Genomic DNA, 25,618 nt, shown 5'->3' with positions numbered 1-25,618 from the left:
ACTCCAGTGTCATGGGTATCAGCATCCCTGCACTGAAAAATGGTAGCAGGGGTGCTTTAACTAAAGCTTGTTTGATGAGATATAGTTGAAGTGCCCCTGCCACCATTTTTCAGCACAAGGACACGGATACACGTGACGATCTGGATGCTTTAATTAAAGTGGCTCCTCAGAGTCACTCTAATTAAAGTGCCTTCCTTCCCCCCCCCACCCCCACCCTGGCCTCCTGAAGCACATATACAAACATCCATTTTAGTTGTATTTCAGAAGGTCTACATTATTTTCAAATACAGAAGCGGAAAATGTTTTGGAATTGTGACGATAGATAATGGCATGTCTTGCTTGGATCTATTTGCATGCTTAAAAAAAAAGTTTTAATCTGGTTATCAGTTGGCTGATACATTTGTTTTGGAAAACATTGCTGTTTAGTGATAGAACTGGAAAGTGGAATTTTTGTTGATTTCCATTCCTGCTATTTGACATCTGGTCAATTACCTACCATCTCTGCAATAGGTGTCTGGTGCCTCTTGAGTTAAGGGGGCACGTGCCCCTCCCTGACACCAGTCAGGGATCGGGGAGGAGAGGGGGTCCCCTGGTAGCCGATCACGCTGACTGGGGGTGGGGAGAGTCCTACGTAGCCAATTTCACTCACCATGGAAGTGGCCGTGCTGCTTCCAGAAGTCCTGCGGCCACTTCTGGAAGTGACACAGCCACTTTTGCTGGCAGCCCCACTCCCTGGCCGGTGCTCACAGGGGGGCACTGGTGCTCCCACCTGCCCTTCTGCCTGCCAGCTAAACAGGGACTGTGTCCTGACAGGGGTGCACTGGTACTCTCAGGGGGTGCACGTACAACCCCATGCACCTGCTTTGTGTTGCCCCTGATCTCTGCCTCAGTTTACACATCTGAAAATTGTGTAAACTGCTTGAATGGATTAACTTGATGCATTGTCTGTTAATTCAATTATGGATTCTTCTCTAGGGCAGGAGCCAGATAGGAAGCCACTTGTAAGATACAAATAGGTCCACTTCAGAAGTTTTAAACCCAGCCAGGATTTCAGCAAATCTTAGAAGCCATCACACTCCTTTCATAGCTCAAGAGCTTTGTATTGCCCATGAGGATTATAGCCTTATCTCATTATTGATTACTACAGAGAATGTAAGCTTCACAGGGAGAGAACTGCAGGACTTCTAGCCCCATCTCAGTCCATGAAGATTTATCGTCAAGGAAGCTTGCTTAGAACATCATTTTCAGATTGTTCATGCTCCAAAATTATTACAATTTATAATTTTATTCTAGAAAATTTGGCCAATGTTTTGAACTATTTTAAGTTAACAAATTTCTCAAATATCATTTTCCTATCTTTTGTATTCTATATCTCATTTTTTTCACAGACAACCATTGGCTGCCCCACAACCTGAATACTTGGAGTGCAAGGGCTCTATCCATACCTTATATATACATATGTGTGTGTTTATGCTTATGTACATATAATATACATATGTGTATATCCTCTTATTACCACCCCAGTCCTACATTGTAGCTGTAGTTGGGAGGAGAATAAGGTTACCTACACCAAACATAGGCTGCAGGGAATCTATGGGGGGTGAAATACTGAAAAACCTGTACTTGACCAAAACTTGAAGACCTGCAGTTTTATTGTATTACGGTTATCTCATTAAATAACTTGTTCTTAGCAATGTTTACTGGCCTTATGTATTTGGCAAATGAATTTATCATCGTAAAATGATTAGATAGTCAAGTTAATTTCTATGGTATATTTGTTAGAGTAATGACTATAGCTATTTAATATATTTCAGTCAAATTAATTATTTCAAGCAGCATTTTCTCTAACTCCATAGTTGCCTTAAGTAAACCTGACTCTTCTAATAAACTGTGTTGGACTAACTGATAGAACTTTATGAGGTTAACATTCCTAGTACTGGTGCACTATTTATTTTTTTTTTCTCCTCAGAAATCTGTGGTCCATGGTCTCAGGGAATTGAGGTGGCAATTTGTTTAAAAAATAGATTTATTGTTCTCTAACCTTTGTGTCCTTCGTGCTTAAACCAGCACTTGAACTTCACCAGTTACTATGTCTTTACCAGCAAAGAACGAACTTTGTTTGCTTTGAGGAGTCTTAAACTAAATTTAGAACAACAGTGACTCAGGATATACAATCTGATAGATGGTAATTAAGTTGAGTGACTGAATGGCTTATATAAATTTAAATGACACAGCAGACATTTTTCTGGAAGATGATACTAGTAACTTTTGAGCATTATGAAGTTAAGAAATGTGAATGACCTAATTTTGCACTTTAATGTAAATATTTAAGCAAATTTATATCCCTGCCAGTTAAATTTCTTCTTTTACCACCCACTCCAATCTCCCTCTTTAAAAAAAAATAGAGAAAAGACCAAATAATTCATTCAAATTCAGTGCAAGGGGAAGTAATAAATCTAATGACATACCTTGAAACCTTTCTCAACTGTGCACTGTCTCAGAAGTCTAAAATCAGTGACTGCAAAATGCTCCCATGTGCTGTTTGAATAGACCCTAGAGAATATGTGGATCAGCTTCAGTTCTTTTGTTTCTCTGTAAAGATTTTGGTTCAAATCCTGGCACTTGTGTCAACTAAATGGATGCATGTGTTCAAAGAAAAATGGTATTCAGATATGAGGTCAGAACTTTCTACTGAGTTTAAATTAGCATGGTAGATTTCTGGGGACATGGATAATTGAGTCACAGAGTACAGGAAGCATAATGAAAGCAAAGTGACTGATAATCTAAAACTGGTGCAGTTTAGCTGACAGGAGGTGAACAAGTTGATTAATACATACGTGTGCAAACATATGTATGTGTGTGTGTGTGTATAGTGCCAATTTTATGTGGGAGAAGGAATAGTGATTTTGACAAATTAGATGGAATATGGATTGTAGGTTTTTGTCAAAATGTCAAACACTTCAAATCAATGACAGCCCATAATTTCTATTAAATATGAGTATAAATTAACATCAAAAAGAAAATATCTGGGTGCCTTCAAAAGTGAATGTAAACCTTTTTTGTAGACATGTATTACTGGTGATTTTTTTATAAAGCATATTTCAATGTTTCTTTTCTTTTCTTATGTCATATACCTGTCTATCATAAATCAGTAAAGAATATTTTTTACGTCAATAATAATTAATGTGGATTTGTCAATTAAGTTCATAGATAAAGAATTTGAGTAGGAATGCCACACCAGTTTTGCTGCAGGATTTGACGTTTTAGTTCTGCTCTTTCAAAAGATAATGATGCATGTGAAGGCAGCATATTAGGTATCCATACTATAACTTCACACGCATCTTTGACAAGGTGCCAGACATCTTCAGTTCTCAAGGCATTGCATGTCTGCACCTTGACAGTTACAGAATTGGACACAATCAGTTATCTTTAAAATGCCTCAATATAGGGTTAAGTCCTTAATGGAAATACTGGAGCTTGTAAAAACATAGAAAATAATCTTTAAATTTCTGAAATGTAATTTCTTAGATTTCAAGAATTGGCATTGACCCATTTTCTTTATCCTTTTGCTCCTCCAAAGTTTCAGTAATCTTTTAAAGTGTTCTAGTTGATTGGGGGTTTTTGTTTGGCTGGTTTTGTGGGTTTTTTTAAACAAAAATCATGTTCTAAACCACTTTTTATTTACCTTCATTTCAAAATGTTAGGGAAACTGTGATAAATCAGTAATGATTTACATTTTTACATATATAGCGATTACACATGTGAGAATATCGAAATTGAAGTTTGCAAAAAGGTCCTCTTTGGGTCAGAAAGACCTTTCCAAGAAAAAATAACAACATTTAATTTGGCATGAAAATTTTTGTTAATTAGTGATGATGTATAATATGTCATGGTTCCTTGTAATATGAAGATAATTTAATAAAAATGCATATGTTTTAGAGAATGTCCTAGCTAGCATATTCAATCAGAGCCTGGTTTATAGTATGCATTATTCAGAACAGTAATATACACCTTCATTTTTTTTCCTAGCACCACTAACAGATAAACCACCAAAGCTTTTGCACCCATTGGAAAATAAGATGACAATTCAGGAGACCCAGCTAGGTAAGTTACAAGTATATTACACTGTTCAAATTCTGCTGATATCATACATTAATACACAGGGAAGCCATGATGATGATGCTTAAATTCAATGGATGTAAAAGCACTACAACCGTTTGTCTCAGTTATGCTTTGTTTTAGTGCCAAAACATGTTATAATTTCTGTAGGATATTATGATTGTATATTGATTGAGTACTTCCAAAATGTTTATAACCATTTAAAAATTGGTCCTGATGTTCCTGAAAAGATGACTAATGTTGTCTAAGTCTGTTAAAAATCTCAATGTTGCTCCCTGAATTTCAGGCTTTTAATTTGCATGGGTTCATGTACTTAAAAATAAAAAAGAAGCTATTTTATAAAGTTATTTTTTAAATTAATTGTGTAATAAAGATTTAGTGTGATGATATAATCATACAGACCTCATTCCAGTTTAATCGGTGCTATACTACAGGACTTTTGTTTGGGGATTTAACTGTATGTCTGTGGTGATATTTTTTGTAATTATAAATGTTTGATGCCAACAAAACAGTCAGCAGAGAGTGAGAACTTTACAGCAACTCAACACTTTTACATTATGTGGCACTGTATGAATGAGTTTGGAGATATCTACTTTACAAAGAGTAATAATTAATCAGTGGACCAAGGATCATCCTTTTTCTAAGTTTGACCAGTAAAGACGGTAGGTGTATTATGCTCATCACCTCTGGGGATAAATGCAGAGGACAAGTTGTAACATACACTTACCAGTAAATTATACTGAGTCATAGAATTATGCTTTGGTGTCCTAAAGCCGACATCCTGCCTAATGAATTTCCAAAAACGCTAGAACTTTACCAGAGGAAAATAAATGAGAATGAGCTTGGTGGTTCAGCCTCAATCTTGAGCAGGCATTAGTCAACATCAGAAAAGTTGGAGGTGGCGTTGAGAGATCTGTGAGAGAAGTCAAACACTTGCTAGTTAGAGATGAAGTTCACTGCCAGAGATCTGTTCTTGCACAGCGCTTTCCTAGGCTATGTCTGATGCTAGTTAGGATTTCATATTAAATGTCAGTTTGATAAGTCTAAGAATGGTGAATTAAGCGGGTAGTTGTCTAAAGGATTACGGTACCAAGTTATGCATTTCCTGAGAGTGCTGTATTAAAAAGTAATTACCAGTTGTATTGGCATTCCTTATGGTCCTGATTGCTGGAGATGGTACTTTTAGCAGGAGATCACAGCAATTCTGAATAGTATATGACATTGCTGGATGTTGTTGCTGTTGTTTTGTTGATTTTTGTTTTGTCTTTTTTTGTTTTTCCTTCTCCCTTAGTCAAAGAAAACCGAGCGAGGAATATTTCAAAATGACTCTAAATTTCTTCTCTGAACTAATATCACATTTTTTAAATGGATGAGGAAGGGTGGGGAAAGAGAATTTGTGTGTCCTTTAGTGGTTTTTGGCTAGATGTCCTACACCAATGAGATTAATTAAAAAATAATGTAATTATTAATGGGCAGCTAGAGGGTTTTTGCCTCAGATTTTTAGGATTAAACGTATCTTTGACTTCTCATATTTCTGAGAGAAAATGAATGGTTTGCAAAGTGTGTGGTTCTGGAAACCATACTTTTTCATAAGACTAAATAGTTGCTGATTAATGTAAACAGCCTAACATGAAGATGTTATTTTCTCAAACAGATAGGCATGACTGATCATAAATTCATTTGAAGTTAAAATGGCTTGCACTGTATCAGAACACTACAGGAAATATATTAATTAAGTATATGTGGGAGGGAAATAATTAATAAATATATTAATTAAGTGTGGGGTGGGAGAGAAACAAATGAACATAGGCAAAAGATACAACAAAGAAGTTTTTTTCTGAGATGGAAACTTTTAGGCAACTATCTTCAGCCTAAAGATCCTAACTAGTTAGATTCTTTGTATGCCAGTGTTTAAGAGCAAATCTTTGAGTAGCCCATTTAATTTCTTTGGGACTGTTCATATGCTTACACGTAACCAGCTCAGTAGCATCTTCAGGATCAGGGCCTAACAGCTTGCTGCTATTCATCTATTTGACTCCTAGATTAGTAAGGTATTGAAACAGCTCCGATTAGTTTTTGGGACACCTGGTCTCTTATCATACTGAAAACAGCACTTGAAAACACTGCTACAGTTCCCTTGGGAGGAGGACTGATAATAGTTGCATCTTCCATGAGTTCAACAGAAATGAGGTTTTTGGAGAACTGTACAGGTGGTAAGCAATAACACTTTTTTTTTTTTTTTTACATGACAATGTGTAAATCCTCCTTTCAGTTAGTAAAAAGACATCTAAGAAGGATCAGGCATAAGGACAGTTTATATTAATAAATATAATTATTTTTAGGCCTCGGAGATCTATGACTTAAGTTGATGAGAATTCAGGAACGACCCAAGATTTCACAAATTAAATGCCAGACAAATAATTAACAAATCTTCTCATTATTTCATGAATATATTGATGTTACTTTATACACCAAGAGTACTAGAGTTTTGTATTTCTTTTTGTCGCAGACCAACATGGCTACCAAATACATCCCTTGATGTCACCTTATGCATCTGAAGCTTTGGGAGTTTGTTGCCCTGGATTTATATCTTGGGGGGGGGGGGGGGTGTGTGGGGGGGGGAGATAAATTAATCTTGAATGATATGGACTAAGAGTTGTGTCTATAACAAATAATTCAGGTATTAGTAAACTGAAATTCTGATTATATGAAAGTAGTAAATAGAATTTCTGTTATAAGACTTAGATTTCAAGGTTCACATGTCTGGTATTACTAGCTTTCATGTTACCTTTTTATTTCAGAAACAAACCAGAAATATGAAGGGGACTTTTTTGTTCTTAATGTCTGAAGTTTTATTTTGGAACAATAGAAGGGAGGTACTTCTTTCCCGTATACATTTTTTTTTTTTTATGGTGAGCAAAATAGTTCAGGAAATAGGACCTAGGTGGATAGACCATGCCAAATTTTAAAATTCAAATGAATTGAAACTTTTCTGATAACAGAAACATCAAGTTAACTTTTTGTACTATTCTCCGTGACTGTTGGACAAAAGTTGAAGTGTCCAGAATGTTTTGGAAAAAGCTATTCTTGCCTTTTTGGCCAGATTTAAAGCAGGAAAAGTCTTTAAGATCTAAAAGCAGATTGTTGTATGGTCTGTCTGAATAGACCTGCTAGCCTCAGATAGCTCTCTTGCTTATGCAAAAGAAAATTGTTTCTATCTGAAACAATCTACTGAAACTGTTGCGATTTACCTATATCTAAAAATTACTCCTATGAACCCAAACCCATTCAATCTCTTCTCTTTGTGGTCTGTCAAAATTTGTTTTTGATTAACCCTTTATTTTACATACCAAACATGCATACAACATAGGGTATGGACACATGTAGCAATTAAAATGTTTCAAACTCCTTTAAAATGTTTCAGGAGGCCATAGTGTCGCATGTACATGCACCTCACACATGTTCTAAAAGTGGCTGAAACACTCCAAAAGAGGAACTGTTTACATGAAGTACTATTTTGGAGCATTTCGCTTGCCATTACATTTGCCTGAGATCAAATGAATGCCAGGCTGGGGTTAGTGCTGGAGCTGAAGCTGGGCTTAGATTTAAACACTTGCTTTATCTGACTTGAGTTCAATCATAATTTAGACAGGTTACATATTTGATAAAGTAAGTGCAGTAGCAATTTTTCTCATTAGAACAGCAATTCTGCCCCAGGGTGTCACTGTTGGGTGTGCAGACACCTAAACTTGATTCACAAGATAAACCCAAAGATTCCAGATAGGACTCTAAAGCAAAAAAACATTCTGAGCTGTTGTGATCTCTCTGAGAAGAACTGCTCTGTCATTTTTTCATAATTAAGAAATGAGGGAAAGCTAAGAGTTGGCATTTTCAAGGGAGTGCATAGAGTCTAAAAACATTGGGACCCACTACTGTAATTGATTTCCCTTACAGAGATAGCTTTTGAAATGCAGAATGATTTGTGAGGGATGCTTGATCATGGTAAAAGGACATTTCTTCCACCTAAATTTAAGTTAACCAGGCACAAGATATGTGCATGTTGATAAGGATGCCATGATACCTCAATCAGCCAAATGTTCCCAGGACCATTGCCAGATTAACAGTAAATGAAAGTGCCTCAAATAATATATGTTATGAGAGACAAAGCATAACAGGTGGATGAGAAAGATGAGATAGGAGAAGAACAGTTGCAATAATAGGAGTTATCTTACTTTAATTTAAATGGGGTTCATCTTAGAAATCTTCTCTAAGCCTGTCTTAGGAAGGTAGATAATTGGTCATAGTCTGAAAATATGGAACTAAACATTAAAGATAACCTACTTTAACTCTTTTTCTGTAGTGATATGCTGGAAAAATCAGAGCCTTAAAAATACCTTATCCCACCATAAATGTAGTTTTAATCTTATCAGTGATTCAAAAAAACTACAACGCCTTAATGTTTCTCATACAGTGGTTGTACTGACTCTAACCTTGTTATTGTTATATACTCCAAAGAAAAAAAATATGAATAGAATTTCCAAATTCTTTATTACCACTTTGAATACTGCACCTGCAAGATATAGAAGTATGGCCATTCAGTATGTATAGCATAAACCAAGAACTTCTTAACATTTTTCACCCCACAAACAACGCATTCAAAAACCACATACAAAAAGGAATATAAATCTGTCTAGGATTAGTGTGGGGGGAAAAAATATTCTGATTTCAAATGATCCATATCTCATAAGTATAGACCCTAACACTTAACAATTGATTTAGCTAATTCAGTTGTAGCCTAGGCTCTGAACTAGAGTCAACATCAGCCAGCTAAATAGTGAATGATAACTTTCTTTTTACACAAGGGCAGAAATCATGAGTATGCAGAATTAAGGTGTTTTGGATAGCTATGAATTTTCTAATGTTTGAATCTGTAAATTTATTCATAGACGTTTTATTCAACATTAACCTCACTTTAATGAGGTGTTTCCTTTGGGAATCTTTGATCTGATCATAATGGGAGCAGTGACTATACATTTTTGTTGTTCCTCATTCTGGATCCTACTGTAGATTTGCTTGCACAAGGTTTATCTGTCTTGCATACCTGGCTCCTCTTTGTGTAACGGCTTTAGTGGACAAGCATAGGTGAACAGTCACTGACCGGGCTTTCTGCATTAATGTAAATGTTATTCTTTGGTTGCAGGAACAGTCTGTATTGCTATTTCCTATTTTGAGCTGCTAATGTGCTGGCTTGTTGGCATCAATAACACAGTTTTCAAAAAGATCAAGTAGTGTAAAATTTTCCATACTTTTGAATGGAGAGAAGGCTGCAGAGCATCTGAAGCTTTTGAGTGTGGATTGGAGAAACATCCAAAATTTCAGATTCTAATCTAAAGTTTACTGGAGCATTCCCAGACTCCTGATGGCTCTTGCCAGCACAGTAAAACATAGTCAAGTACAGGAAATCTTTTTCAAGAATTCTCTGAGAAATGGCAGGATCTAACAAATTATCAAAAGCCAAACCATAATAAAATAAGGAATATCATGCAATGGTAATGCAGTGTGGAAACAAGTGCATGCTGTATATGATTGACACTCTCCAAAATGGCAGTTATGAAAAGACCATGATCTTGTACATTTCAAACATCAGGAATCAGATTGTTCTGTGATCATTTCTTCTCATTTTTTGGCTTGAAGCTACGCTGAATGCTTCCAAATTATATGCAGATACTTTGAAAATTCTAATGTTGAAACATCTGGAGGCGTTACTTAGTACCAAAAAATACAATGTTGCTTAATTTTTAGTATACGATATCACAAAAAATGGTTGTGGGGAATATCAAAATTAAGTATTGTCTCCTAAGTATTTTTGATTAATGACTGTTCAGTCTGAGCTTAATTTTCTGTGGTAGAACTACAGGTCTCTTGTGAGCATCAATAATCTCTGCAAGAAAAACTGACCTCACTAGATAGCTTATTTCTGCTATCATTGAAATTACAAGTGCTTTTGGCTTTTCCCTTGGAGCAGTCTGCTTTCTAACTCTGTAACAATAGCTACTTGCCAGTCCTGTACGTGAAGTTAGCATGTGTTCATGCTGTTCAAATTAGTAATCTTACAAGCAACATTATACTATAGTTGAAAATGCTTGTGCCCATATAAGCTCCTTTGTAATATGATTTGGATGTTATGTTGTGTATATATGAAATGGTTTCACTTCAAAAAATTCTTACTTTGTTAGGTGAATTCTGACTTTTGTTCGTTATCAGGCACTTGTCTGGTTGGCATGCATTTGTGCTCCTGTTGTTTTGCTAAAAGGTTTGTTTGAAGGTAAATGCAACTAAAATGCTCCTGAAGTGACAGCTGCAGGCTTTTCCCTTAAAGCTTTGACAAATTCAGGTAGCTGAACAAAGTCTAATCTTACTGTGAAATTTTTAAACCACTTTACAAACTAAAATTACTTTTATTTGTTAACAGGTACAAAGCAGTTAAAATGATAACATTGGAGTTTATAATTAAGTGGAATGTACTTTTACTAAGTATAAATTCCATAAAGCCCTGTGAAAGCATCAGAGATGGAAGCAAACTGTAATGCAGACATTTTGCATGCCTTCTCTTCTGAGTGTCCAAGCTACTAATTGGCTAATTTAGGTGAATTTTAACATTAGGTATTTCCAAGGGAAAATGTATATCTATTTAATGTAATATTATGTAAAGGAACTTGTTATAGGGACAGATTTTGGTCATTGTTTATCACTGTCCCTGTGATAGCACTGAAATAGTGTAAACTGGAATTGGCCATATACACAATCATGTTTAAAAAATAAGGGTTTATTAACTATATAATTATAAATAGGTATACACTCCATGGGGATCTAGTAGCCCTTAGCTTTGGATTAGGCCTGAAATATTGCCTATATTTATAATAACTCAAACCCAAATTTTGTTGTTCAGAATAAATTACCACTCGGGTGCTTTAAAACTCTCATCTAAATTTTATAGCTTGAATTAATCTCATAATACCTTTGACAGTTAAAAACTGCAATAATATTAAGAATTCTTCAGCTTTCCTCCATTTATTACTTTTGTTTCTGTTCTAAGGTGGGGCAGGGAAGAAAAGCTAGAAGTTAGATTTTGCTTCAAAGCTCCATGCAGAACAAAATAGATATGATCTGAGAGTCGGGTATATTCAGTACTCAAAATTCACACCACTGCAGACAACATGCATAGGTAGCTAAAGTATGCCTTTAGGGTTAGACTTCAGTGCCTTCAGACTCCAGAGTAACATCTGGGTGAGGTAAAGATGAGAGGGAAGAAAGTGAGAGAACAGATCAGTTAGATCAGAATTTGACCTTAATTTACAGGCTTACATATTCAGAAAACCCTGTGTATGCTGTCTAAACTGAGGGGCTTTCACCTTTTTAGTCTACCAGCCATTTTAATGTATTCTTTAAATACCAACATGCTGTATGCAATAACTGTTACATACTCATTGAAGTAATTAATGTGTAAAAATTGAAAAATAGTTGCATGAAACAGATAGTGGGGAAAAAGTCTTATTCACCAAGGAATAACTCCTCTCAAGTGGGAATTTTATATACAAAAAAATCATACTCGCTATGTCAAATGTTCAAAAACACATTTTAATTAACTCATATTAAAAATAATTAAAAAAAAAACAGAAAATGGTTGGAAACAGTACAGCCTTCATTGTGACTAGATTGGTGAAATATGGGGCTAAAACATCAAAAAAAAAATTTTGACAACTCTTTCTAGGTGCTTCACCTGAATTAATAAAGCATTGTATTTCTGAATAATTCGTTAGGGTTTTTTTTTTTTGTTTGTTTGTTTTATTCATTTATTTATTTAGGTTAAAAGTCTAGCACTCTTTAACATACACATGGTACATTTGCTGTAATTAAATATTGAGGCAGAGCTAACTTCTTAGTATTGCTTTATGATTCCTTTAGGAATTGATACTAAAGTCGATTATAATTTAAATGATTTAAAGAGTTTTGGAGTTGCATTGAGGTGTTGCATTTAAAAAAAAAATCTGTTTTACCTAGTTTTCTGGGGTTTTTTGCCCCAGCACATTTCACTCCATTCCAAGTCAGAATTAGAGGATCTCTATCACCAGAAGTCACTTAAAACTCAGAGTATATGAAATCACATTCTAATAGAGAGGCAGCTAACATATAAGAGGAGCAGCCAAAACTGCACAATCATATTTTGCCTCATGAGTGATGATAAATGGCATAACATTGATCTTTTATCATAAATTTAATATCCAGCTTACAGTTTTCAGTCTCCTAGAGCTCTCAAGTGCCAGACTTACAAAAAGCTTTAAGCAATGAGTAATTTTAGGCATGTGACTAGTCAAGTGAATGAGACTACTTATCCAAAAAAAATAGTTACTCGTATGTAAAAATATTTGCAGGATTAGAATGCAAGACAGATTGATTTATTGATGATCCAGGGGTAGCTATTCCTATGTTCTACCATGAATATTTCCCATGCTTCTGGGCTTTGCTGGTTGTGTTCCCCTGCCCCACTCCCTTCCCCAATATGCACACTTTTCTGCCTCAATAGCATTGGGTGCTAAGTACAGTTAAGCCTGGGGACTTTGAGTGGGCTGTCACAGGCCAGCTGGGCACTGTGAGCGTATCAATTTTATCACAGGCCAACTGGGCTGTTTGATTCAGTTTCGGATCGAGGAGGCAAAGCTGGGAGTGGAATAAAGGCAAATTTATTATAGCTTACACACACACACAACAGTTAACAGAAAGATAAATGCGATAAGCAGATAAGGGCAGTATTAAAGAGCTAATAGTAAATAATAACAACAGATAATAACACCAGATAGATTAATCTGTCACAGGCCAACTGGGCACTGTGAGGGAATTAGCCACACTGGGCTGTTCAAAACAACAAATAGACAGACATGGGTTGGCAACTTATTGATAGTCCCTCAATGACAGGTGCGCTCCAAGTGATTCCAGCGAAGTCAGGCATCCCTGATGATCGACGCTGTCAGAGGGATTACCGGGGAAAGTCCCTTGCTCAGGATCTGATCCTCACTCACATCGGGAGTCTGGGGTCCAGGCGTGGGATAGAAATGACTATTCTGTTCCCTCCTTCCTGCTGGTCACCTGATGCATGTGTTTTTTATACCTCGTCTTATGTTAATCTGTTGGCCTCAGGGCCACTCACAATATTGCCCTATAGCTGTTACCCTATGGGATTGAAAGGTGTTAAAATTATCATAAAAGGATACTATCCAGACTTAGGTTTATCCAATAAGAAAATTATGATGCAGCACCTTTAGGTTTGAAATTGACATTGCTCTGCCTAAATCCCAACCCCTTCATTTGAATATGGTTCTTGGGATGTGCTTTCCTGGAATGTGTTGGGTGTGCCTAGCAGTTAGATCCAGTTTTTATCGCTAAAGCTGAACCCTGAGCAAAAAACTGTTAGGCCAGCTAATCTCACAGCTACAGCTTTGCCTATGGGGCCTAGTCAGTTCCAGGAACAGTTAATTTATCATTTTGGTTAAACTTATGACAGACAAATTATATTTGCAGTTTACAAACTTATAAGCTAATATTAACTAATACTACCTGTTCAGGCAAAATACCAAATGCCTCCAAGAAGCACATACTATTGCTTATTAATCCCTCTGGTTCTGGCTGTCACAGTGAGCCGTATCAGTGCTCTTGCTGGGAGTAAAGCCAGAGGTTCCTAGCTAGAGGTTCTGGCTCTTTCACTCGGAGTCAGGCCAATTGCCATATTTGGGGTCAGGAAGGAATTTTACCCCATGGTCGGATTAGTATGGACTGTGAGGGTTTTTGCTTTTCTCTGTAGTGGGGAGTCTGGCCCTCTACCTGAGATCTCTTAAGCATATATTGACAACATTTTATAGAAGCAGGACATTGACTTCTGTTGTTTCCCTACTTTACCTGTGGCAGGTTAGGGTGCTAGATCTATGGTGTGTTCCAGTTGACAGTAGTCTTATGTAGAATTTATATTATGGTTTCCATAGAATAGTTCGGATCCTGTCTCAGGGAGGGCATAAGACTAAATGACCTCTGGAGGTCCATTGCAACCTATGATTTGAATTGCACATAGGGAAATTTAAAAATGTCTGGAAGTGGTGGTAATAGATTACTAAATATATTATTAAAATAACTTATTCATGAGTAATTGATGCCTGTAGAAATTGATTATAGACGACTATTGTATATTAGGTCAACTTAAAAATGGGCATTTTGATTTTTATTCTAGTTGTACTAGGGAAGAGATACCCATCACAAAGCAGTAATAGTTTCCTTATTCGTCCTTTTAGAAAGACGGAAATATTTCCCAGAGTCAGCACATCTATTTCTAGGTTTTGCTTCTTAAGGTATACCAGTGGAAGAAGAAATGTTGTGAAGGAGAGAGAGTAGACTTGGGAGAGGTTTAATTGTGATGAGGGGGAGGGGAGGAAATACCTTACTGAAGATTATATGACATCAATACTTCATGAGAAGATTGAATTGTGATAACCTTCCTTTCTCAGTGGTAAGCTCATTCATTTTCATGATATTTCTCAGTCTGTATCCTGTGTCACTTGGAAATGAAGTTTTCTGTGGAGACCAGTTTATAGACTGAGTTAAGGCAGGACATTGCAGCTATAAAAGGAGTCTGTAAGTCCATCACTTTTTTCCAAATGAAATAAGTTGTACTACCAAGTCTTTCTTGGAATATATTCAGAAATACTCTAATTTTATTTCTGTGTTTTGAAACAATAGCTTTTAAAAAGTGACTGAACTGAATTATAAAAAGAGACTTTAGGTCCAGATCCACAGTATGGCATTGTGTTGCCAATGCACAAGTCCCTTAGTTTTGTCAGCATTTCAATCACACTTTTGATGTATGAATCAGTTGCATTCTTTTCAACATCTTTACACTCATCTATATCAATACATAGCATATTGCAATAGGGTTCTTGCTTTTCAGTATATAAATATACATGCTGAATTAAAACCACTGAAAACAACTAGTAGAAAGGAAACTAAAACAGGAAACCATTAAAAATGTATGTTATTTTTAGTGATTCTAAAGGTTCATTAAACGTTTGAATCATTTTCCATTCACAAAATGAGACTTTTTTTTTTTGATCTGTCAATTTTGATTCTTTTAATCTTTTAGAATCTGAAAGCTTATTTCTGAAGAAGGTAGCAGAACTTACAGAGGGCTCTGTTGTAGCCTTGATAAGATATAGGAATTCTTTTACTTGCTCATCTGAGTGACATGAGAAAACCAATCTTAGAAAAAGGATTGTTCCTCTTTTTGAATTATTGCTGTGAAATATAAAAATATATGCTGACTTAGATTCAATCTGCTGGAATAAGTCTCACAGACCCATTTTATTTGGACAGTGCATCACAAGAGCATCATCCATTTGTCTAATCTCGAGATTGCACTATGTTGTATTATCTTCAGTTTTGAGCTGACTGTTATAGGAAAGTATCACATGGTAGTTCCTAAATTAGTCAGATAATAGTCCAGTAGTTTGTTGTAACAACCCCCCCTTTTCTTTTTGCTTGAACAATCTCTTTTCTTCTAGTATTACTGATGCAGCCCAGCATTTACACATGTGTGCTGTTCCTTACAGAGACTTGACTATAAAATCTGTCCTCTGGTATAAGCAGTTTCTCCATCCATACTTTGTCATAATCTTAAATTTCCTTAAGCTTCTTATATGGTTAGAGGTAGAGTGACAGCCAGAGGTAGATTAAAAGGGAGCATCAGGGAAGTCGGTATCTCCCAGGATTTGATGCTTCCCTCTTGAACTTTTCTCATGATTTACAGGTTCTATCCTTCGTTATTACAGCATTATGCCATTGATCAATTTTATTGCGACTATTCTGCAGTTCCCCTACTGCTGCCCTCATTTTTCATGGTTTACAGCAATCTGTCAATAAGTGCAACAGTTGGTTTCTATTTTTTTAAATAAAAATTACCTGTGAAACCTATTGTAATATAGAGCATGGTGGGGAGGAGAAGGGGAGAAGAAGAACAATACAGCTTGAAATCCAAAAGCATTTTAACATGGATAATGAAGATGACAGCTTTGAGTGAAATTTGAGTAATATTAATAGTGGCATCTGAGGAGTTTATAAATAGACATCTATTTTATATTATTGGAAGATGGAAAAGACCTGTTTTTCAGTGGAACTCCTGTACCAAAAGCTTTTAGACAAAATGATATAGTTAATGAAAAGTAACCCCAAGTGACTATGCCATTTAAGGGTATGCTGAAGGGATATACTTAATTCCACTTGAGGGTAAGCCTTTCCAAATATGGCTGTACACTTAGTGATATAATAATTGTTGGAAACACTAATGGAAGATTCATTGAGGAGGGTTTTAGATGGAGCTAGTTTTAAGATCCAGGCTTATTAAACTAATTGCCTTGTTACATGTTGCACTTTGAGCAGCAAGGATGTGGATCAGAGTTCATGCTAGCTCAAGTATGGAGCAGTCCCACATTCAAGCCAGCAGGAGCCTTGAGGACTGAAAGGTAACAATACCCCCTGGAATGCAAGGGAAAGAGGATTCTTACCTTTCAGTCCTCAAGGCCCCAGCTTTTTGAATGTGTGACTGCTCCAGACTCAAGCTACCATTGACACTGATCAACACTGGAGCAGCTCAAAGTAGAATATTTAACAAGGCATTTAGTTGCATGTTGGCTAGTTACACAAGGCCCACCCCCAGGGCTCCTCCCTGTTCTTTCACTGGTTTGCTCCTGCCCGGGGCGATATATAGGGGGTACACACAGATGCACGTGCACCCCCTAAGTGTGGCAGTGCACCCCATACAAAAAGGTCCTGCCGGATCTGTCAGTGGCACCTGCGGGCAGTTGCTGCTCGCCACCGACACCACTGGTGGCATCTGCGGGCAGTTCACGATTGCTGCTGTTTGCCACTGCTGGCACCTGTGGGTGGTCATCAACCCCTGGTCAGCGCTCGGCACCCTGCCCCTCCCTCCCCACCCTTGCCAACTGTGCTGGTGGCATCTGCAGGAGCTCCGTGCTCCTGCCACTGCCAAAGCGGCTGTGCCCCCCCCCCTCCCCCCAGTTGCCAGGGGCACACATCATTCATGCTTCTGGCTGCTAGCAATGTCCCAGGGGAGTAGGCACTCTTCTCCAGGCTGAGCCCAGCCCAGAAAGTAGAGGCATGGGCTAGTCAGGCAAGTTCCTCTTCCCTGCCTGCTGCCTTGGGACAGTGTTGGCAGCCTAAAGTAAGCCAGGGGGATGGAGGGTCTGTTTAGGGATCTGGAGTGCTTCAGGGTGGTAGGACTGATCTAAGGTGGGTGGGAGAGGGCAGTAGGCCAATTCAAGCTGATGGAGGATGGGGGTAGGAGGCAGTAGACTGGTTAGGTGAGGGGCTGGTGCAAGGTAGTGGGCCTCATCTGGGCTTGTAGAGGAGGAGTATGGGGGTTGCTTACACTAACATGTACCCTTGCTCTGTTTGGATTCCAGTTCCCTAATAAATTGGAATCAACCATTTTACCCATTCCTGCATTATTCACATGGAGGAGGGCATAGGTTTCCCAAAAATCAGTGAAGAGCATTGATAGGGTGTCAAAGAGCTGGCATTTAGTCCACTGTAAATGATGATGTAAAGAATCCTAAATTCCAGTGCACAAATTATTGTTGGCAGCTCCCAGATGGGTTAAATTTGTTGCTTAACTAAAACATATCTCTTACAGTTTAAATCCATGATAATAGACAGCCTCAATCTGACTTCAGACAGCATTGTTAATGGAAGAAATGAGTTGAGATACCCACCTAAACTATTTTTTGCTTCTCTCAGGGTGCCAAACTGAAAAATACTACATGTTAAACACTGTTGTTCAGAGAAGTTATTATATAATCTGATGGCTAGAAAATTGTAATAAGAGGTTTGCTTTTGGGAATTGGCTTCTAGATAAAGTAAATGTGCATTAGAACAATGGTCCAGGGCAACAGCAAGGATTAAGTGATTTGTAAAAGCCTGTTTGTAACAAAAGTTTCCTTCAAGGTCCACTGTGTCTGACACAGGCAAGCAAGAAGCAGACATACAAGCTGCGAAATTAAAGACATGTACTACAGTGTTCTATAACAGAGATAAGGGACTCTGGCACCTTGGCCAGGTCACAGTGACTAGCTGCAGACCCCTTGAGATTTCTGGTTTTGGTAAACATGCCAAATTAGGAGAGACCAGTACAGCCCAAATTAGGATGTGTGCATATGATGAGTTTGTGAACTAAAAGAACATGCTGACAGGACAGAACATGGACAGTATGATGACCACAGCGATGCCAAGAGATGAAATCATCAGAAGAGGAAAAGAATACAAAAGGAAGCATTTCAGAGCAACAGAGGGTCCCCAAGAGGGAAACCCAAGGCCACCATGGACAGAGGGCACACCACCAGCCCACCTCATCCACCCCACAGAGGGAGGGTGGGCCTCAGCCTCCAGGCTGCTGACATCTGACATACAAGAGAGAACCTCAGAGTGAAGCTCACATACTGGCCAGACATACCTTGATTCTGTGAACTCTGGGAGTGCTATATATAGAATTGTTTGCATTATTATTATCTGCTATCACTGCTTATCAATAAAATGGACCTATTATTGAAAGGTCATGGTCCATCTGAGGGTTTTGAGTTTACCTGGAACAAGGTACCTGGGTCATAAATCCAGTGCCAACAAAATCCAGACTGACTGTACAATAGAACGATACCATTTTTCTTTGCATTTATTTCCATGGAAACTAAATGGGAAAAAAGGAAGAAAGAAAGAAATATCATTACCTGCAATATTTGCAACCACTGGCAATGTGTAGGGAGTGCACATGTGTGCCCATGCACCCCCTGCTAAAAGGCACTGCTGACACTGCCAGTGGCACCTGTGGGAGGTCACCACTCACCAGACCCCCCCACACCACCCTGCTGCTGACACTGCCAGTGGCGTCTGTGGGTAGTCTGCAATTGTTGCTGGCTGCTGCTGCCGGTGGTGTCTGCAGGTGATTGCTGACTACTGGTCAGTGCTCACCACCACCCTCCACCAACAACAGCACCACAGCTGCCTGTGGGAACTCACTGCTCACCACCACCATGGTCCTGCCACCAACAATGCCACTACCATCTGTGGAAGCTTACCGTGTCCCACCCCCCCAGCTTCCAGGGGCACACAGCATTCATGTTTGCAACTAATGTTACTGCATTGGTTTAGTATACTTAAATTTAAGCAAGAAAGTTACCAGAATCAGATTTGAGGCAACTGTGAGTTTTATCAGCCTAATTTTGCAGTTCAAGCTGAAGGAAACATCCTAAATAATGAAAAAAAATATATTTGATAATAAATCTAAGGAATAATGGTGTTTCTCTTGTGTTTCCTTTTTGCTCAGTACAAGTGAAACACATCAGGTGTTTTGCTTCACGTCCTTACATATTCTAAAGTAAAATTTTGTAGTGATTCTATTTAATTGGGCAAGGCCTTGGGATTTGTTTCTATTATTCTAACCCTGCTGATTTAACTGGGTATAGCAGCTTTGACCACTAGCATAGAATAACAAAACAGCCTTCTTAAAACCAAATTATTAGTGTTTTTTTTAAGCAGTAGCAAAGAATTTAAGGGGAGAGCACTTAAATCATCAAGCAAACTGTATATCAATATTACTGTCCCCTCATGGCAGATTCAATGTGCCTAACTAATTCAGATGTCCCCACTAAGTTCAATGTGATTCATTCAAATGCCTTATCACTTTTCTAATAAATAAGGATCTCTTTCAGTCTTTCCAAAGTTCTTTTCTTTCTAAGTCCTTTTTTCTTTTTTTCTTTTTAGTCGGGATGAGTTTCATATTTTGACCAAAGAGAAGGTCAAAATCATCTCCCTTTAACTCTGTGGCAGTTATCTTGAGCTATATTTTTACTCTCCATCTGCTTTTCCACACAAATTCTTGATGAGTTAAATCAGCATAGGAAGTGTATGGACAATCATTATTTCAACCAATGGAATCACAGTTTTGCTGGTTGAACTGTTCTGTGTAAAAAGGTTTAAAGCACTTCAACTAGTTAAAAATGGCTGATGTGGTAGAAATCTCTACCACATCAAACCAGTTTTGAAGTCTCATCTGACTAGGCTTCAAGCATTTCATTGACCCTTCAACAGCACCGCCATTCATGGCAGCTGCTGTGCTGCCCTCCACATCCAAGTGTGCCTTGCTTCAATTATATTTCTCCCTCCAGGGAGACACTCTGGGTGTCTCTACACTTGCAAGTAACCAGGAGCAGTTAAGTTTAGAGCTAAGTACTGTAGAGCAAACTCTCCCCGGCACATGTTTACACATGCAGGGAAGTGGAAGCAGATTTGTGCTTCTAGCAGCAGACTACTTCCACTCTCTGCAGCCCTATACTGGACCCCTGCAACAGCCAAGGGGAGCTCTAAACTCCCCCTGGCTCTTAGCCCAGGGGCTGGCAGGGAGCACAGGGGCAGGAGACCGTTGTCTTCTGGTGGGGTCCTGGACATTGATTCCTGCCCCTCAGCATTGCCTGCTGACAGGGTGGGCTCCACCACATGAGCCTGGGTGGGGACAATGCCCCCCTGTCCCAGCAGCAGGGAGCTCACAGCCCCTCCTCCATGATCATGGGCCAGCACTGGGAGATCCTTCTCTCTCAGCCTGAGACCTGCAGTTGGGAGGGGCCAGGGCTGGGAGATCCCTATTTCCAAGCCCCACCATCACAAGGCCTGGGCTGGGAGAGTCTTCTTTCCTAGTGCTGGCTCCACCGTCATGGAGTTTCCTGTCAGCAGACAGCTCCCAGGGGCAGAGAGCAATCTCCCACTTCCTCCTGCCAAGCTGAGGTGTTCACATGTGTGTTACTACACAGTAAGTAATCTCAAGTAATTAGCTTTGCAGTACAGTGTCGACACGTATGCCAGTATTAGGACACAGTAAATTAATTAACTCCATTGTAAGATAGTATTGTCCCTTGTGAAATATGATGGAGTAAATAACTGCACAGAAATGCACATGTACATGGTGACTGGCTGGCTGGGGCATAAGGGTACTAAAGTGTTGGGGCTGCCCTCTGCCTAACGACATGGCTCTGCTGGTTCTGCACCTCATGCTCCAGCCAGCCCTTACACTGCCTGATGCCACCACCCAGAGCCCGAGACTGATTCCCCATGCCCCCTGCCAGTCCAGAGTGGCTCCACTCGGGCTCAAATTGTTGCTGTACTAGGCTCATGTGTAAACACTGTACCCAGGAGCAGTTGAGACTGACTAAAACAGCTTCAGAACTTATTGTATCATGTTAATTGCACATGTAGATGCACCCATTGTGTAGAAAAGAACATTATTTTGTTTGGTTTAAACTGACTTCCTAATATTTTTATTGTATGTCCCCTTGTTCTTGTGTTATGAGAAATAGTAAGTAGGTTATCCCTGCTTAGTTTCTCTACACCATTCATTAAAGTACAGACTGCTGTTGTATCACTGGAAGCTCCAAACCAATTACAGAATTCAAGATCTCTCATCTAGGTCATACTGTGTTGTCCAGTACTGTAAAGATCACATCAGGTCAGGATTTCTCCTCTAGTTAAGATTTTCCCTAAGGAAAAATATTGGGCTTGCTGCATTACAACAGAACATGTAGGTAGGCTCCTTTGGTGGTTCAGTTAAAAATAAAAAATAAAATTTTGCTCTATCCGTAGCTAATAGCAAAACTTTCCATGAGCTTCTGGAGACGTTGAATAAAATCCAGTGGCATCCTATATATTTCTCTTACAAAGTTAAGAAAGAATATTCAGTTTGACATTCAGAGGTTATGGACACAACTATATATCTGCCAAACTGACCGTATAGAAAAATTCATTAAATCAGCCACCTGTCTTTAAATCAATAAAAGGATGGTGTCTTATTCATAATGTGAACAATCCAGCTGTTTATCCTTACTCTCATAAAGCAAAATTTTGTGTTTTTTGTAATAAAATGTGAAATTGCTTTATACCAGATATTGAGATATAAATATCAGATCTAATTTTTGGCATGTCTTTAAGAGTGAGATCCATCCCTAGATTACACTGGGGTTGGGGTAGTTGGGAGGAAGAAACAAAGAAAGACAGGAGCAATGTTTTTAATAAGAGGCAAATAGCTTCACTTTTCTGTGTGTAACTCCAAGCAGCTATACCAAGACAAAACACTATTTCAGCTAAACTCCCAGCTCTACTGCTACATTTTTTTGGAAGTCGGTAAGTACTATTGGGACCCATGACAAGATTTCATGCTGTCTTGAATTCTCTGCTCAAGGCTAGTCGTGGAAGTTGATAAACAGACACAGGCTAAAAGAAGAACGAAAGATTGGATCTCTTTGGATAAAAAGCATATTTGTTGGTCATTCCACAGATGAAGATTTTGAATGATCAGGCTTTCTTGTGAAACTGTAAATAGGAGTTCAGCTTAAACGTTTATAGACAGATTGCCTGATGAATACAAGGAGCAGTTGAGAATATAGTATACCCATCAAACAGAAGGATATTTGATGACAAAATCCTTTGTGGTAGCTCCTATCAGTTCAGGTGAGACAGCTTCTGAATCCATGGCCATATCCATCTGTGAACTGAGCGTCATGACTTCTGGTTAGGAGGATTCCTGAAGAACTTCAAAATGTAATTGAAGGCTCTAAATCATACTCAGACAAATCCAGTATATTTCCAATCCAAAGCCATGCTCCTAATATAGACAGTCCTTCAATCCCCCAAGGAAGCAGCCAGATCAAGGAAACGTAGCAAATCTAAGCATAAACCTATGTTACCCACAGCTGTAGGCTTCACATTTAAGGAGCCATTTTCTTAAGCAGTTGTAGAATGACTCTATGACATTTGTAGAATGGCTCTGTGATCTTTAGTACAAACCTTTGAAAGATGTAATTTTATAGCACAGGCATCAAGTCAGGGAGGACATGCACCCCCTACAAGAAGGCACCTCTGGCAGCGTCTGCGGGCAGTCTGATCCCTGCCGACACTGCTCCCTGATTTACTGCCGCCCCACACCCACTGCCGTGCTCCTGCTGCCACTGTGCTCCCCCAGCCTCTGGGGGCCCGTGTCACTCATGTCTGAAGTAGATGTTAGCAGATCAGTCATTTTAGTCACCTATGTTTTCAAATCTGAAGTCCAACCTGTACTGAGACCTGTACTGTATCCTTCTCCCAACCACTTGTATACTGTAAATGCATATTTTCTGCTGAAGAATATAAAAGTTACCAGTCCAATAGCATTTTTTGAGTTATGTGGTGCACTTATATAGTCTGCACCTTTTCTCCTTCCCTCTACTTCAGAGTTGTAATCATTACTATTTTGGTAGGAACGAGCCAAAGAGGAATCCAAATATGACCAGTTGCCTTTATGTACCCCATTACAAGTACGTACATGAATGTGTGGGTTGCAATCTCTGCCCCAACAGTACTGAAGAAAATGTTTTTTTGTCTTTAGTGCCTTAGGCCTGTGCTTCTGTGCACAACATGTTTCAAAAGACAGTTGCTGAAGAGACAAAATCAACATTTTATCATGCTGGTGCTTAGTTCAGGTAACTATAGAGACTGTGTGGCAGATGTGTGGGAGGCAGGGTTTCTTTCCTTCTTCCATCTATTGACTGCTGAAGAAGACTTATTGCAACTGTCTAGGGACATGGCAGACTGTCTGCCACTTGCCAGAAAACCTTTGTCATTTAATTGTCTTCCCCCTTTTCCATCTGTTTGTTTTTGTCCAGCTATCTTATCAGAAATAAAAACTGTAAGCAGGGACTTTTTCTTCCCCCTCCTCCCTTATATAAGCATGGCGCTTAGCAGACTGTGTCCGATTAGAGGCTGTAGATCCTATCACAATACTACTACTAATTGTAGTTGTCCCTTCTATGGACAGGGACCTGGAGGCCCTGTCATAAACCTGAGAGGTTTGTGGGGTGTCATGCATGATTTCTTGAGTTTTTTACACTGAGCTAGCTTGTGTGGTTTTTACAGATAGGTAGTATCAAGCTATATTTAGCCTTAGCATCCTTATGGCTATACACATGGGGTATTTTATATAAAATGTATTTCTTATATGTTATAATGGGGCCAGGATTGCACAATATACTAATGACTTTCAAGTGATAAGCAATGAGTTTGGGCCTTGTTGCATGATAATTTTGGGTGGGCTCTGGAGCTCTGGATTGTTTGCATATTAATACCTGAAACTGGTCTGAAGCACTTGTTATGCAGCTTAAAGTTTCGCAGCTGCAGGACAGGATAATGTCTCATCCGTATTACCAACTCTAGGCTACAACTTAGTAAAAACACTGCTCCCCCTCCCCCCCCCATTTCCTCCCCTGCTGACCCAGATCTGGCCCACTGCCTTTCTTCACCCTCCCCAGCATGCCAGATCCCTGCTCACTCCCCCCTCCCCCACCTCAAATACTTATGGTTGCCTCCAGTGTCTGTCCTGGTGGAACAGGCAGGGAAGGGTTAACCTACAGGAAAGGATTAACCTGCCCTCCCAGCAACTGCCACTGCCCCTGCCTGCTCCCCTGGAACCAGCATCGGGGACAGCCACCAGTAAGGGGGGGTGGAGGGGGGCACAGGAGGGAACCCTGTGGGCAAGAGGGGAAGCCCCTGGGAGACAGCATGGCGCGGGGAGGGGGGGAGGGATTCTTACCTTTCAGTCCTTCAGGACTCTGCTGGCCTGAAGTGCGATTGCTCCAAACTCAAGCTAGCACTAACACCCATCAACATTTGAGCATCTCAAAGTAACACGTAAGAAGGGCCTTTTTTTTGGCACTTTGGAAAAAATTCAGAACCTAAATGGCTGAAGAACAGCGATGACAAAGAATTAGCATTTAACATGAGTTGTTTACTCATCTCCTTGCAGAGCTGCTGTATTAGGCACAGGAACCAGGCCCTTCCAGAGAAAGATGCATTTACATTTTAAAGGAATGATACATGGCTCTACAGTCTCTTGGGGGAAGGACATTGCTCATTGTGGAGGAAATTAAGTTAGAGATGGCATCTTAGGGCTGCTGGATTAGCATTCTTCACATCTGAAAGAAGTTGTAGGCATTATGTGGGCTCCCTGAAAATCCAGTGGGTGACGCATATAGATGGCCAAATAATAAAATGTACTTGAGCTTTCCCTGGAGAGTATGATGGGTCTTCAGTTTTTCTGGGGCCTAGGGAGACACTGGAGTTCCTCAGCTAGAAAGCTGGGTGACTGAGCCTAAACTGCATTCTTGGATTTAAAATGCAGGGCAAGAATAGGTTATTGTTCTGATATTTTTATTTTGAATTTGTATTCTTTTATATGCATCTAATATATGGTTACTGGGTTTTTATGCTTATTCTAGTTGTTAAGAAATCTTTTTGTTGTTTGTTTATTTTATTTATTGTCAATGTTAACTGGGATCTCAGAGCGCATCACCATAGAAATAACCCTCTTTTCCAGAAG

The 25,618-nt window shown here is 39.0% G+C and overlaps 1 protein-coding gene across 4 annotated transcripts in view; it reads left to right on the top strand.

The window, feature by feature from the left end:
* Window positions 1-25,618, top strand: part of IL1RAPL1 (interleukin 1 receptor accessory protein like 1) — a 1,380,155-nt gene that overhangs the window by 1,075,037 nt on the left and 279,500 nt on the right. For all 4 annotated transcript variants that reach the window (XM_059720831.1, XM_059720833.1, XM_019486306.2 and 1 more), the window contains one exon: window positions 4,030-4,104. In XM_059720831.1, the coding sequence (XP_059576814.1) occupies window positions 4,030-4,104 (75 nt within the window). The remainder of the gene's footprint in view (window positions 1-4,029; window positions 4,105-25,618) is intronic.

Source organism: Alligator mississippiensis, chromosome 1, assembly GCF_030867095.1.
Source record: "Alligator mississippiensis isolate rAllMis1 chromosome 1, rAllMis1, whole genome shotgun sequence".
In the NCBI taxonomy this organism is placed as follows: domain Eukaryota; kingdom Metazoa; phylum Chordata; order Crocodylia; family Alligatoridae; genus Alligator; species Alligator mississippiensis.
The sequence above is the reverse complement of the archived record's forward strand: the minus strand, read 5'-3'. Positions and strand labels throughout refer to the sequence as shown.